General features: G+C 26.3%; 1 protein-coding gene across 1 annotated transcript; it reads left to right on the top strand.

Moving 5' to 3' along the window:
* Nucleotides 1-10,120: 10,120 nt before the first annotated feature.
* EAF01_006746 (uncharacterized protein) lies at nt 10,121-13,129 on the top strand (the record flags this gene model as incomplete). The annotated part of the gene is made up of 4 exons (XM_038915000.1): nt 10,121-10,128; nt 10,206-10,528; nt 10,596-10,646; nt 10,701-13,129. The coding sequence occupies 4 exons, from the start codon at nt 10,121-10,123 to the stop codon at nt 13,127-13,129; spliced, it is 2,811 nt and encodes a 936-aa protein (XP_038769955.1).
* Nucleotides 13,130-16,412: the final 3,283 nt, after the last annotated feature.

Raw genomic sequence — 16,412 nt, 5'->3', positions numbered from 1 at the left:
TATATTATTGTTTTCTAAGATAGAATTCAAAGAAGGAATACAATCTTTTTTTTCAATTATATTAATAATTATGAAAAGAAGTTCGCTAACAAATTGATTAATAGTATATTATTTTCAAGATTTTAAAAGGAATGAAATTATAGGGGAGAAGATTATAGAAACTTTATGTTAGAGTCAATCTAATTATAATTTTGATATGATTTATTATTGAAGTATTAGCTTTATTAATATTAATAAATTAAGATTTTTGAATAAAAGGTTTTTAAAGAAGGTAGTGTTAGTGCGGGAATAATACGTTTGAGAGAACAATTGGGTTTGTACTAGTTATATTTGTAATTATATTTTTGGAAAAGGTAATAATGTTTATTATTATATTTCTAGTCAAATTTCTAATCAAATTTATTATTTATTTTATTTAAATATAAAGTATAAATACAAGTATTTATTTAAAGAACAAACTTGTATTCTGTTTCTTTAATATTAATTAGTTATTATTAAATATAATAATATGATAAAGATAAATTATAACTTTATTATATTTTAATAAAGTTAATTTTATTAATATAATTTGATTTACAAAAAGATTTAAAAAATTATATTTCGAAGGAAATACTTTTGATTATTTTTGTTTAAAAGAATATAGACTATCGAATAAATAAAGTAATAAAATAAAAAGAAGAATTGAAGTAATAATATTAACTAGCTTTAATTCAGATAGAAGTCAATTTTTTAACAGTTCAAATATAATTAAAAAAGGTTGAGCATAAATTCGACTCTATTATTATTCAAATTATAATTAATTGTTATTTTACTTTTCGATTTATAATTATTCTTTCCTTCTTTATTATCACTTTTAATTAAAGATTTAATTAATATTTTAATTTAAACTATCTAATCTTTACTATTATACCTTATTCAATTATAATCATTTTTATTTATAGAAAATATTTTTTTAATTTTTTTTAAACTTATTTATTCGTTTATAACTTAATAATATAGTTTTATTTAATCATTTTCAATTACTTATAAAATTGTAATTTCTTTTATTAATTTAATAAATAAAAAAAGTTCTTTTAATCTTTTTCATTTATATATTAATTATTGTTTATAAAATTATAATCGTTCTTTTCATTTTTATAAAAATAAATCTATTTGAATAAATATATAAGGAATCTTAATAAAGAAGGATTTTATAGGTAAAAGTTGTAAAGAAAATATAGAACTGTTTTAAGGTTTGAGGTAGAGTATTAAATAAAATTATTGTTTATATTTAACTATAATATTCTATATTAAATTATTAATATACTTTCTTAATAATAAGAATATATTCTATTTTTTATTTAATATTGTTAGTAATATTAATTAGAAATGATAGTTTAAGGATTTGTTTGAGAAGTAAATTATTTATTATTTTATAGAATTTATTAAATAGAAATATAAAGTGGATATTACGGAGGTACCCGCACCGCAATATGGATTATAAGATAAACCTAAGGCCTTAATATTAGGACCTACGGAAACAGTGCTGTAGGGATAATTGGCTAGAGAGTACAGGTTAGATAAGCAGTAGCATCATTATCAGTTACAGGATGGACATTACATAATTAGGAAACCGATTTATCGAAATCAGCTTTACAATAATCGATTTATCGGTCGACTTCAATACGAAGGTTTATATAAGGAAATAGGTTTCATTACAATATAAAACTTCGTGCTCAAGACAATTATTAGTTTCATATTATAGTTATAAGAATTATAACCAGTTACAACACTATTGAATTCCTATTTGAAATCTAATCTAAACCATTTTGAGAGATCTCTAGACATTTTCACGTAACCCTAGAGGCAGCTCCCGTAACAGTGGACTTTTATAATTGATAATAGGTTTAATTTAAAGGAATCTCTAATGTGATTAATAATCTTGAATTATTTCTGAGTAGAATAATCTAGTTTCTTGAAAGATTGTTATATCGAAAAGTCTTTTATATTAAACTATACTCAATCTTTAATATTAAAGTCAATTAATTAACGATACAAATTAACTACTTAAGATATCTTTTCTTATACATATAAGATATTCTCTTTTATTTAATCAAAAACTAATTTATTATATTTAATATATTCTTTAATATTAATTATATTCAAATTATCAATTAATAATATTAAATTAGATTTTCAATTCTAAGAGTTATAGAATAGATAACTATATAAAGTTTTGTACAGAAATTAATTATTTAAATATTCATATAGAAATATAAACTAGATGTAATTTATTATTAATAAGAATTCAAATTAATCATCTTGATAATAGCTTATAAAAAGTTATAAGTATTATTAAAGATATTGATTATAAATCTCAATCTAACTATTAATTTATAAATAATAAATAATTGAATATTTAATTTATATTCCTAAGATATTATTGAATTCTTTTCAAAAAGTTAATATAAATTAAGAATTATAATTAGAGATTATAGACTTTAAAGATCTATAATACCTATAAACATAATATAAGTATAGACAAACTTAATCTCTTGAATTGATTGATTTATAATAAAGTATGAAAATTATTTGTTTAATGAGTTAATTAATTATAATAAATATATTATTATAATTATATTTATCTTTATTAAAACTATAATAATTCATAATAATATATTATTATATTCGAATTGAAATAGGTAATGAATATAGAAGATCGGGAATGTAATCTCTTAAAACAAAGCTATACTTATATTTGTAATAGTTCCATACATATTGTTCTATAATTTAAATCATTTTATTCTAATAATATTATTTTGTTAAAAAAATGAATATTTTTTATATATTAGGATATATAATTGAGATTGAATTATAAACTTTATAAATCAGATAGATTTATAAATTATTAGTGTTTAGTATATAAAGTTGATTATTATAAAGTAAGAATTCTTTTTTGAAAATGAAATGTTTATACAATCTGATTATATAATTATATAAAACTTTTAAACTTAAAGAAAATCTATTTATTTTAATAATTCGATTTATAATATCAAAAAGTAATATAATAATATATATATCGATATATATAATTATATTTAAATCTTATTATAAGAATTTTTATATAATTTTTATATTCATTTAATTATCTCTTATAAACTGTTATAAATAATTCTTCTTTTTAATACTATTTTATTAATTCAACTCGTTAGTATAATGTACAAGTACATTTACAAGAAGATTGTTTTTTCCTATTGAGCAAACTTGATAAGGTGTATATACACAATATATATAGGTAAAAGAATTGTTTATTTCTGTCTACCCTCTTTATATGAAAAGGGAATTGCTATATCTATATATATATACTACCCCCACTTACACATTTCGTATATATGTGGAGTAAAGCATAACATGTAATGTCACGTTGTTGGTTATGTGTTCTGATATTTCCAGTATGATATATAATAATAAAGTTATAATTAATAAGTAGTTTCGCCTAGTATATTTAATAAATATTTAATTATTTAATTAATATAAAATACTTAAAAGCTTTATAATTAATATAGATTTTAATTTAGTATAAGGATTTGAAAAATTCGATTTTTTAATAGCCTAAAGATTTAATAATTATAAGTATTTCTTTATTATAAACTTTATAGTTTAGTTTAATAATGACTATTGTTTTCGAAAAGTAGGTAATTAATAATCATTTGTTATTATACTTTTAGAAGAGTATATTAGTGATTATATTATTGAATGTATTAGTTTCTAATATATAAAGTAGTATATAATTATAATACTATAAAAGAGAGGTAGAGATAAGTTTATTTTTAAATATAATAAATATATTCTAATAGATTTTATTAAAGTGAAATTTAATGTTTACTTTTATAAGTTTGTAAAAAAGTTTTGTTATTATATTATAGTCTTTAATAAATTAGTAGTAAAAGTTATAAAACTTTAAAAACGATTGAATACTTTTTATTGTAGTGAGATAAGTTTAAATAGTAATTACTTTGATTTTTTCTGAATTAATCTATATTCTTTTAATAAAGATAATAAAATTTAAATACTTAGTATATTTGATGTTAAATTTATACTTTTTAAAATCTATTTATAGGTTGGTGGATTTAAATTGTTCGAGAATATGTTTAATATATTCTTTATATTTATTTTTGTTTTTAAAGTAGATTAATATATTGTTGAGGTAGGTAGTATAAAAATTGTTTAAATAATCAAATAAAATATTGTTTATATATTATTAATAAATTATAGAGCCGTTTATTAATCTAAAAAGCAAAACTTTGTATTTATAAGAATTATATTGAGTATAGAAAGTGATATACTTTTCAAAAATGAGATTTATATGAATATAATAAAATACTTGTTGAATATCTAATTTAATATATATCTTTGTATTAATAAGTTGTATAAATATTTTATTAATAAAAGGTAAAGAATATTTGTTTTTATATATTAAAGAATTAAATAATTGAAAGTCTATATAAAACTTTAAACTTCTATTTGGCTTTTTTATAAAGAGAATTGATATAATAAAGAGTACTTGACTAAGTTTTATAAATCCTTTAATAAGATTCTTAATAATATATTCTTTAATAATTTTAAATTGTTCAAATAATATCTTATATAGGAGATTATATTTGAAGGCTTTTTTATTTTCTTTTTTAAAAATGATTTTGTGATTATATAATCAAAAGGGAGATAGGATATTGGAATTATACTTGGAGAATACTTAATAGTATTATTAATAAGTTTTAGGAATTAATAGTTCTATTTCAATATTTACAATAACATAATTAAAAGCAATAATTATTTCTAATTTAGAATTATTTAGAAAAACAATTGTAATTAAGATTCAATAATTATTATCTTAACTAGATTAATAAATCAAAATGGCATTATTAATCTCTATATATATAATTATGAAAATCTTATAATTCTTACTTTTCTCATAAATGAATTGAAATTATATCGATTTAAGTATATAAATGTCGAATATATTAGAGATGTAGAGAGGCAGTAATTTGTACGTAGTTTGAATAGAGGCTTTAAAGAAAGCAGATTTCTTTTTTAATTTTACTAAAATCTAAACTTCAATAGGAATTGGAAATATCTCTTTAGTGTTTTAAGGAAAGGTAATAAGTATTTTTAATAAAATCGTTATTACCTTTTATCATTTGTTATCTAGTTTATAATATATATCGTCCAATCAGGCATCCTAATTATCAACATCTTACTATCTTAAGCAACTAATTCTAGAAGCTTGAAAGCTATCTCTAATTAAAACTATATTTTTTAATAAAGAAATAATAGGAAGATATTTTATAAACTAATTAAAACATTAATTAAAATAATTTAATTTAATTTAAATCTTTATTAATCATATTCGATTTAAAATTATACTATAAAATCCTAAATTTATAATACAAAATAATATATATAACCATTATCAAATACCAATTATAAAATTAAGAAATATATAATAAATAAAAGTTTTGCTTATTATATGATTATAATTTTTAATTTTAATAACAATATCAAATAATAAAACAAAAAGTTTAAATATAGAAGATAATAATATAAAGAATATCTTATTAATAAAAGTATAATTATTTATTTTAGAGTTTATAAGAAATTGAGTTTCAAATAAATATTCATTCTTAAATAATATATAAAATAAAGTTATAAAATTACTTGTTATTAATTTTATTAAATTGAGAAACCTTATATTCCAAATTATATTTAAATAGAAACTTCTATCTAAGTACTTTAATTTAAATATTGATTTTCAATAGTACAAACAAACTTGATAGCTTTTATTTATACTTTTAAATCTATATTCTTTTTAATACCTTCTTTAGTATTATAAAAATCTTCAGATTCTTCAACCTTCTGAATTTCAATTATAATATTAAAGTTATTTATATATAATGTTATATTATAGTTTACTTTTGAAATAGGAATTATAGTATTGTAATTAAAGTTGTTTTTTAGAATGGGAGTAATACTTAATTTAAAGATTCCTATATAATTGTTTGAAGTATAAGGAGGATAAAGAGTATAAGTTTAAAGAAATAAAATAGAATTATTAAATAGTTGAAAAGTGTTTCTAGATATATTTTATATAAAAGTATTATTAATAAACTTTTTGATTAATATATGCCTAATTTATCTATAACAATTATGTTTTTAAATAATAACTTCAAGTTTATTGATTTCTATAAGCTTATTAGTAAAATCTTTAATAATAATATATTCTTTAATATGAAGGCTAATAACTTATTGAAGGAAATTAGACATTTTCCTTTTTAAATTATGGAAAAGCATCTTATTATTATTAATTTCTATTTATATAATAAATAATTAAAACTTCTAGTATTATAATACAAAATTACCTTGTTGAGCGTTATTAGATATAATCTAATATTTGTATTCAATTTATATATAATCAATTTCAACAAAGTTCTTATAAATTGCTACAAGCTTATCGACCAATTGAAGTCTTATTAAAAAAAGGATTTAGATATATAAGAAGTACAAATGTTATTATACTTTCTCTTTTATCTAATTTATTATATAAAATTAATATTATAATTTCGAAATAAATAATATTATATATAATTCTAATTGTTTAATAACTAATAGTTATTAAAAACTTGCTTTTGACTTTATATCATCTTTAAGTTTTAATAAGAAATTAATGGGTTTTGAAATTTACAATCTTTTTGTAAGAATAGTATTAAAATGTAGATAGGGTGTGGATTAAAGTAGTGAGTTATAATTAAAAATAACTATTAATAAATAAATATTCCTTTCTGAATAAAAGCGAGATTGTTTCAAAGTATAATTCTAAGAATAATTTTTCTTTTTTTTTTAGATATAAAAGCATCCTATTCAATAGATTTTATAAGAATATTAAAAATCTAGATTTTATATTTCATAAAAGGAGCTATATAAAATTATTATAAGAGTATATAAAATAGATTAATAGTATTTTGAGTATTATTAATCTATACTTATAATTAAGTAATCTATTCTTATAGAAATTAAAATACTTATATTTGTTTTACAAGTAAGTATACTTATATCTCAATTATATTATTATTATATTGAAATTGATAAATAATTTCCTTTTCCTTATTCTTTCTTTTTCTATTAATATTAATATTAAAGTCTAAGACGATATCATTATTGCTTTTATAAAACTACTTTTACTTTTAATAAATAGATCAATTAATTAGAGATTGATATACTTTTAATATTAATATAGATTAATATTAGAGTTGATATATATAGATATAATAATGATACTTGTAATTCAAATATTTGAAAGAGTATATCTTCATTAAGGATTATTTAGAATAGATTTTCTTTTTACAAGTAATATTAAATTAATATAATTCATTTAAGAAAGTATTAAATTATAAGGTATTATTTAATCAGCTATTAAATGATTATATAATTATATAATAAGTTATAGATAATATAACATTTTGCTATAAAAGAATTACAAGAATAGAATATAATTTATTCTTAGAATTTATAATTATAAAATCAAGAGCAAAGTGCTTATAGAATATATCTATATACTAGTTATATATATATAATCGTGTATATGTATATATACGCATATGAGTAATCGTAGTTGTGATTAAGGCCGATCCGTGACAGTAGGTAAGATAGGTTTCATTTATAAGTTGAAGAATTGAATTAAAACTTGTAAATTTAGTCTCCTTATTTTTAATTACTTGGAGTATTTGTACTAGCCGGTATTCTTTTGTAATATTGGCTTTAACTAATTTAATTAAAAAGGAATGATGTTTATCAGTATTGTATTCGTTAAGATTATATGTATAATTGATTGATTCCCCTGTAAAATGAAATTCGAAATGATTAATAAATTCTAGGATTTTAAAAGTCATGTTGTATATAGATTCAAGTCTTTTTCGATGCTTTTTAATAGGGTTGAAACTTTGATTAATAGGTTTTGTATAATGTTTAAATTGATATATAATATAATGAGAAGTAATATTCTTATATAATATATATAATTTATATATAAAATAAATATTATTAATTATTAGTTAGATTAAATTGTATTTTATATGTGATATTATAAAAGGTAATAAAACTAATTCGAATAGGGAATGATATTAAAATGTAATGTTATATAATAGTAAAGGTAGATAATCTATTTCGATTTAGAAATAAAAAGAAAATATAATTTATAAGCTTTGTATATCAAGGCATAAGACTTTAAATAAGCCTTGTAGTATTTTTTTATATATGTATAAAAGTTTAGTTTTGAACGTGCTTTATTTCAATTCCTTATTAGGTTTAAGTTTAATTAGCGTGTTGTCATTTCAATCGCACCTCTCGGCCGATAATCGTTCCCACCCTCCCCCAAAAGCCGATTCCAATCATTTTCCATCAAATCATCGGATGACAAACCAACATTTTACCTTTTCCTCTTTTCCTCTTTTCTCCGGCCGAGATCGCGTTCTCTCCGTGGCATTTTGCTCGGATCTCTTTCAACTCCACCCAGCAGTGATCACTCTTACGAAAAGCGTATTGTGCCGGTGTGTGGTGAATGGTGAATGGTGAATGGTGAATAACAAATACAGAATACGGAATACGGAATACTATCAATTAATCACCGTGAGACATGAGATATGAGTAGGTAAGAGGTAAGAGGTAAGGAGATATATTATTGATATTTACCCAAGGAAAAAGAAGACAACGACGACGACTCGAAAGACGATTGATTACAGGTGAAAAGAAACCAGGGAATTCCACTCAAACGACCATAGCATTTTTCGGCTCCATTCTTTCCCGTCCGTATTGGTATTGCAACGCTTCTCCATTCTTTGGCAACCCGACTCGCACTTGGAAGAATCCTGACGGGAAGAAAAGACTTGATGGGTTGGTTTGAGTAATAATATCATCCATTCAATACATACCTTGTAATTCAATTCAACAATCAATTTAGCCATCAAGTTTATCAATCTTGTAATCACTCACTCACTCACTCACTCACTCACTCACTCACGCACTCACTCACTCACTCACTCACGCATCACTCGGTGTACGTACCGTACCGACTTGACAAATTATTATTGCGAAAGACCATTTACATTTTTATACCTTCGCGAGCTTCGTACCCTTTCCGCCATTTATACCCTTCCTTTCCGTCCCAGCTTCGCCAGGTTCCCGCAAATCCAGCCAAACGATCCACATCTTCAAAGCACGAAAGTTCCCTTCACTCCGATCACCGACACTTCCCACACTTCCCACACCTCCCACACTAATCGTCCACCGACCGAAAATCAAAGCTTCCTCTTGTTTCGCTTCATCCTTCACATCCCGTCCTCATCCGTGAATTTCAAAGAAAGAGAGCGAGAGCGAGAGCGAGAAAGAGAAAGAGAAAGGGAGAGATATCAACGACAACGACACACACATCTTATTGTTCACTCACTACTTACCACTCACGACTGACTAGTATACTCTCAACCTCTCCTCAACCTCAATAAATACTCAAGTACCTAAAAACCTACAAGAGTACCACAATACTCGAGTACAAAACCTCAACAACATCGAAATCAACAATACAAATCATTCAAAGTTTGGACCGATCGATCAAATCAATCAATCAATCAATCAATCAGTCAATCAACCAGTCAATCCATCAACCAGTCAATCCATCGACCAACCAACCAACCATCCATCCATTCACACATCCATCCACCCTACATATTATTGTATAAACCCCCCAGCCAAATACCACCATAACCATCCCAATATTTCATAAATACAATACAAATTAAATTTTATATTCCTTCATTCGATCGTTTCCATTCGATTTTTCTTCTTCCTTCTCTTCTTCCAAACAAATCAATCAATATATCCCTATATTCTTCCTTTTCATTGTCCAATCGTTGATGTCAAAGTTACTTTGTATTCCTTGAACCGGAAACTCGCATTGCATCTGCGGCATTCGCTTCGCCGTCACACCAGCGAGACTTATTACAGCGTGGACGATTGCAACTTTGAAGGGCTACCTAGCACCCTCCCACCAATTCTGCACCAAACCCAGCCATCCCTCCAATCTTTCGTCTCCCGAATGAGAAAGTAACTTGATTTCGGGTTTCTTTCTAGGCCATTTTGAGAAATAATATTAAAAAATCTCCTTCCATCTACAAGTTCAGGGTCTCAAGGGACCCCCCCCCCCCAACCGCAAACATTCCCTCACCTCACTCTCTCGCCGCGATACTATCGCCTTCTGCACCACCTGATTCGGATTCGGCAGTTGGTGTTTCGCGATCGTCTAGTCCAAAACGTTCCCACGCCGAAGCTTTCTCCTCTGCGAACGACCCAACCTATCTTCATCCCGCTTCACCAAAACAACATCGGCCCAATATAACGTCTGTTGGAGCTGCCAGCCCCGGCGCATTGGGCGCCAGTGGTTTAGGGGCTGATGATGGTAGTGGTGGTGGCCGAAGTGGGATAGAGGAGAAGAAGCCGGCCAAGAGTAAGTTGATCGTGAACTTGTGCTATGTAATAAAAGATGTGGTCGTGCTGATATATCTGGTGTAAAGTGGTACGATCTAGTATAGCTTGCGCACGATGTAGACGGAGCAAGGTAAAATGTAAGTGCAATACATCTCACATCGATTCGAGTCCTGAACTAATTTCAAGCTCAGGTGTCAACAATGGTGTCAATTCCATATGCAGGGCTTGTGAGTCCTCGAACCGAGAATGTACATATCCAAGTGCCGCAGCTGCGACACCCAAGAGAACCGATCCACCCATGGGAATAAAGGTCGAAGGAGAAAGTGAGAGTAAGAAGAGAGTTCGAAAGCATGAAGATTCCGGTCGCAGAAATAGCCAACGACAAGGAGAAGAACCTTTGGAGGCCACAATATTAACACGAAAGGTTTGGGATGAAGTTTATGACATATTCAAGTTAAACTTCTCAACCGAGATGCCTTTCTTGCATCCTCCGTCATTTCGAAATCGCATGCGTCAAGCATCGCATCCACGAGACCCTACTTCAGTCCCCGACATGCCCGCCTTTCAAGATGCCAAGATCTTATTGCTGGGTGTACTTACTCTCACTGCCCGATTTCATCCCGAGTTGGTCGCATATCATGCACCGGCAAATTCCCCTCGACCGAATGACCCATTGGCTGCCAGCGATTACTACGCAACCGCTTTAACCTCGACCATATTTGGAGCTGCGGGTAAAGATCTAAGCACTCCTACCACCGAAAGGATCCAGGCACTCTTAATGCTTGGTCTGTATGAGTGGGGTCAAACTAGAGGCCTTAGCGCTTGGGTGTACGTAGGTATTGCGACCAGACTAGCACAAGCAATGGGTCTACCCTACGAGGATGATCCATCGGCTAGGACATTCAAGCCTGAAACGGTAACCGCCGCAAGTTCATACCGACCAGAAGTGAATAAGAGTCCAGCACGTGATACTGCGATTGAGAAGGAAGTTAGAAGACGTACTTTTTGGAGTTGTTTCATTATGGATCGGATGCTTTCCGCTGGAAAGGCTAGGCCTACGATGGTTGAGTCTGAAACTCTTCGAGTACAACTCCCATGTTCTGATGATCAATTCTTATTCACTCAATCAGTTCAAACTGGTTACTTGAATCGAGATTTTGAGAAAGCTACCTTGACAAATGTCAAAATTCAAGAAGGTGGAGTACTCGGCAGATATTGTCGTTTGGTTGAAATTTGGGGGAAACTCTCAAAGTGGAGTCTTCATGGAGGTCGCCGAACTGAAACTTTACCACCATGGGATGAATCAACACAATTCTATAAACTTTCACATGAATTGGAAGATTTCTATAGCGCCCTACCAGAGAATCTTACCTTTTCCGAGGACAACCTCAATGCACATTTGGAAAAACGAAATGCTACCACGTATGCAAGTTTGCATACTCTTGTCTCCTTATGTCGAATCATGCTCCATAGAGAATACATACCTTTCATTCCTCTTCGAGCTGATAAGCCTTCAGGTCCTTTGGATGAACCAACATTTCCAAGAGAGAAATTCGATATACCCGAAGGATTTTGGGAACAGAGTGCGGACTCACTTTTCTCGTCGGCCAGAGATATTGTTGATATTATGAGAACTTGTCAGGATAATAACGCTCTGCCAGAATCACCATTATTTGTATTCGCTCTTTTCCATTCAGCGTTTACAGGTGTTTACTCTGTTCACTTCCCACAGATGGATCCTAACGATTATATGGGTGAAAGTCGATCCGCTTTACCTATCAAGATTCTGAAAGATATGGTGCCAAGGTTAACCATGGCTAAAGCTTACCATAAAAGAATCGAACAGATGATGAAATATTACAAAGTGGTGAAGAATGAATTCAAGAGATATAAGAAAGATGTTTCATGGAAAGGTGGTGGATTGGATGAATGGAAGGTTTTCGAAAAGGATTTGAAGGAATTTGGTACTCTTGAAGATGCCACTGGAGGTGATTCTCATTCAGATGATTATCCAAATCGCAACTCTCGATGTAGCACCAGCGATCTTGGTTCCACTACGGCTGCTAATAATCCTAATGGCGAGTCAATGCAAGGCGTTGAAGGAAGTGGATCAAGACCACCTTCTAATTGGGCGCCAATCAATGCCTCAAATAACAATATGGGTATGGAGATGCAACAAGGTCCTGGCGGACCATATATGCCAAACGGAGCTTATCAACCAAGTCCTAATCAAAACTCGAATCCACCTAGCTTGATTAGTCCAGGGAATGGTGATTCAGCATCAAGTATTAATTCTCCCTATAGCAATCAAGGACAAGCTCAAAATTATAATCAACTCCAACAAATGGGACAATATCATCCTCCGATGGCTCATCAACCTCATAATATGGCACCACCCAGTACTCAAGCAGGATGGAATCGAGATTCAACAGCTAATGTCTTACCTTTTGATGCATGGATTGATGATTTGGAAAGTATTTCGATGAATACAAATACCATGGAAAACTTTACACAATCGTTCAATGATGTATCTCAACCTTGGAATGTTCCACAATTTGGAGCGCAACCTCAAAATAGCTGGGTTCAAGTTGTTGAGAGACATCCTGGTGCTTGGAATTAATGGTGTGGGGTAGTTGAGCATTGAAATGAAAGGTTCACTGGGGATTCCATCGATAGATAGATTAATGAATGAGAAGTCTCCTCATTGACACATTTCCTTACTTTGAAGGAAAGGAGGAGTGGGAGTTTGATTGGAATGAATCGAGGTGATTTTACTATATTGGGTTACGTGGGATTCATTTTGGGGGGAGTGAAATAGGATTGTGTTGATTGAGCGTTATAAAAAAATATCTTTTGCGAATTTAGTATTGTGTTTTCTTCTTCTTCTGATTTATTGGGTTTGAGGATTTTTAGGTTTATTATGACATACTGGCAATGGCAATGATAATGATAGCTTTTTTGTGAGAGTTATCTTCTCCCTCTTTTGGATTTTTATTGGGCATGTGAATAGGGATGGATGTGAAAAGAGTGTGAAATGGAGAGTGAAATCGGATATAGTGGATTTTTTTTCTGAGTTTTGGGGGGTATAGGCGTGCATATTTATGGATGTGTGTGTGTGTGTGTGTGTGTGTTTCTTCAATCGCTATATATTAGTTAGGTGGTTGTTGGGAGGGTAGTTGTTGAGATGGTAGGGGAGAGAAGGGGAAGTGAGAATGCGGATTTCGGGTAGGATGGATGTGTGGAGGTGGAGGGACAAAGCGGATGAAGAGTGGATGGTGAATGGTGAATGAATCAAATAGTGGATTTGAAGGATGGAGACGGGGGAAGAGGGAAGAAGATGAAGAAGAGGAAGGGGAGAACTCATATACATAATGCATTTTTATATTTTTTTGTTTTACTTGTTTTGTTTTGACTTGTGACTTGTGATTTTTGATTTTTGATTTTTGATTTTTGATTTTTGATTTTTGATTTTTGATTTTTGATTTTTGATTTTTGATTTTTGATTTTTGATTTTTGATTTTTGATTTTTGATTTTTGATTTTTGATTTTTGATTTATAGGATATATTAGTATCTTTGTAATAATACTTAATAAAATAATTAAAAAATATAAGTCGAATACTCAACTTTCTAACTACTTCTATTTTAAGTTATTCTTTTATATTAAAAAGTACTTTTTCAGCTTATTAATATCTCTATTAGAATACAAAATAATTTATTGAAAATTTACATATATATAATTCAGATTATTTTAAATCTTTATAAAAATTTACATTTTTAAATTTTTTTAAATAAAGAGCTAAAGATACTTTAAAATAACGATTTTTTAATTTATATAGGAATTATATATAATTTTCATTTTAATTTTAAATCTTTAATTACTTTTTAATTGTAATTAATGAGAAGAAATTAATTACTTTTGTAAAGATTTTAAATTTAAATTTATATAGGAAAAAAAAAAAAATTAATAATTATAAAGATATAACTTGAATAAAGAAAAATAATTCTTATAATTTTAAAAGTACTCCTATGAATAATTATTAATTAGAATTTTTTTAATTCTTGTAAATCTCCTATATTATAAATAATGAAAATTTAGAATGAAAATTTAGAATAAAAAGTTATTAAAGATCTTAAAAAAAAGTAAAATTCATATATAATTCCTATACAAATTAAAATTAATATTTTGAAGCTTCAGATCTTCATTCAGAAAAATCCTAAAAATCTAAAATTTTCAGAATAAGCTTAAAATGATCTGATTTATATATATATATATGAGTTTTCAATAAATTCCATTCATAAATAAAAAATTTATTAATAAGCTAAAAAGCGATTTTTAATGTAAACGAGTAGCTTAAAAGAGAGATAGTTAGAAAGTAGAATACTCGACTTATAGTATATATTAGAATTAGTTATAAATTCTAATTAAAATATATTAAACTTAATGAAATAATTCTTTTATGTATTATATAACGTGGTTTATATATAAGTAGATTATAATATCAAATGAATTACTTTCACCTTAATTAATATATTTAAATTTATATTAGTCAATTATTATTAAATCAATTGATTAAAGCTATTAAAATCTAATAATCTAAAATCCATTTTATCATTTTGATAGGGTTTTATATTATATTCTATTAATTCATACTTATTATAGTATTAATTAGAAATCTCTTTCTTATTAGAATTCTCTTCAATTTAAATTTTATTCTCTTTTTAAAATATAATATCTATAACCTTCTATTTAATAAGAATTTCTCCTTAATATAGTTAAGTTTTCTTTACATATTTAATATCGATTTAAGATTTTATTTGCTTTTCAAAATATATAATTTTCTATACCTAAAAGTATATTCTCATGTATTAGTTTTTTTATACTTTTAATTAAAACTAAAATATTATTAAATATAAATATAGATAAACTTAAATGATAATAACAATGAAATAATCGAGATTTAATTAATATTAATTAAGAAAGAGTTTCTATAGGATTATAAGGAGTTTGAGAAATAAAAATGTAAATCGAAAGAAAAAGAAATAAGCATATAAATTCAAATATCTAATTTAAAAAATATTATTTCAAAATTAAATAAAACTAATTCTACTTTTTAAGTTCGAAATTTGTATTCTAAGATATAATTGATTATTAATATATAATTTTAAAAGCTATAAAGAATTCAATTTTTAAGATATAATTAAGATATATATTTTAATAAATCTATTAATTTGATTATTATATAAACATTTCAGATTATTAAAATGATTAATAATAAATAACTAAATTAAATAATTTGAATATAATAATAAACATGTATTATAATATTATTCTTCTTATAATGTATTTGAAAAGTTATTAATTTATAGCTTTTATATCTATCTAATATTAATATTTGATTTTTACTCTCTTTTCGATTCTTAATATATTTATTAAAGTATTTCGATTATTTTATATCTGTTTTATTTCTTTATTTCTTTATTTCTTTATTTCTTTATTTCTTTATTTCTTTATTTCTTTATTTCTTTATTTCTTTATTTCTTTATTTCTTTATTTCTTTATTTCTTTATTTCTTTATTTCTTTATTTCTTTATTTCTTTATTTCTTTATTTCTTTATTTCTTATATATCTTATATATCTTATACTGAGAGGACTAATAATGTTTTTAGAGTAGGAATAGATAGGGTTTAGAGTAGAATTAGGTATAGGGTTAGGGTTAGGATGTTAGGGTTGAGAATAGTATTGTGTATTAGAGTTAAAATTAAGAATGGTATTGAGAATAGTATTGAGTGCTGGGGTTAGAGATGGTATTGGTAATAGGATTAGAGTTAGAAATAGAAGTTAAAATTAGGATTAAGAATAGTATTAGGTATTAGGGTTAGGGTTAGGGACGGTCTGTAGGGA

This window comes from Botrytis porri (genome assembly GCF_014898465.1).
Source record: "Botrytis porri strain MUCL 3234 chromosome Unknown BPOR_008, whole genome shotgun sequence".
Taxonomy (NCBI): Eukaryota; Fungi; Ascomycota; class Leotiomycetes; order Helotiales; family Sclerotiniaceae; genus Botrytis; species Botrytis porri.
The sequence above is the reverse complement of the archived record's forward strand: the minus strand, read 5'-3'. Positions and strand labels throughout refer to the sequence as shown.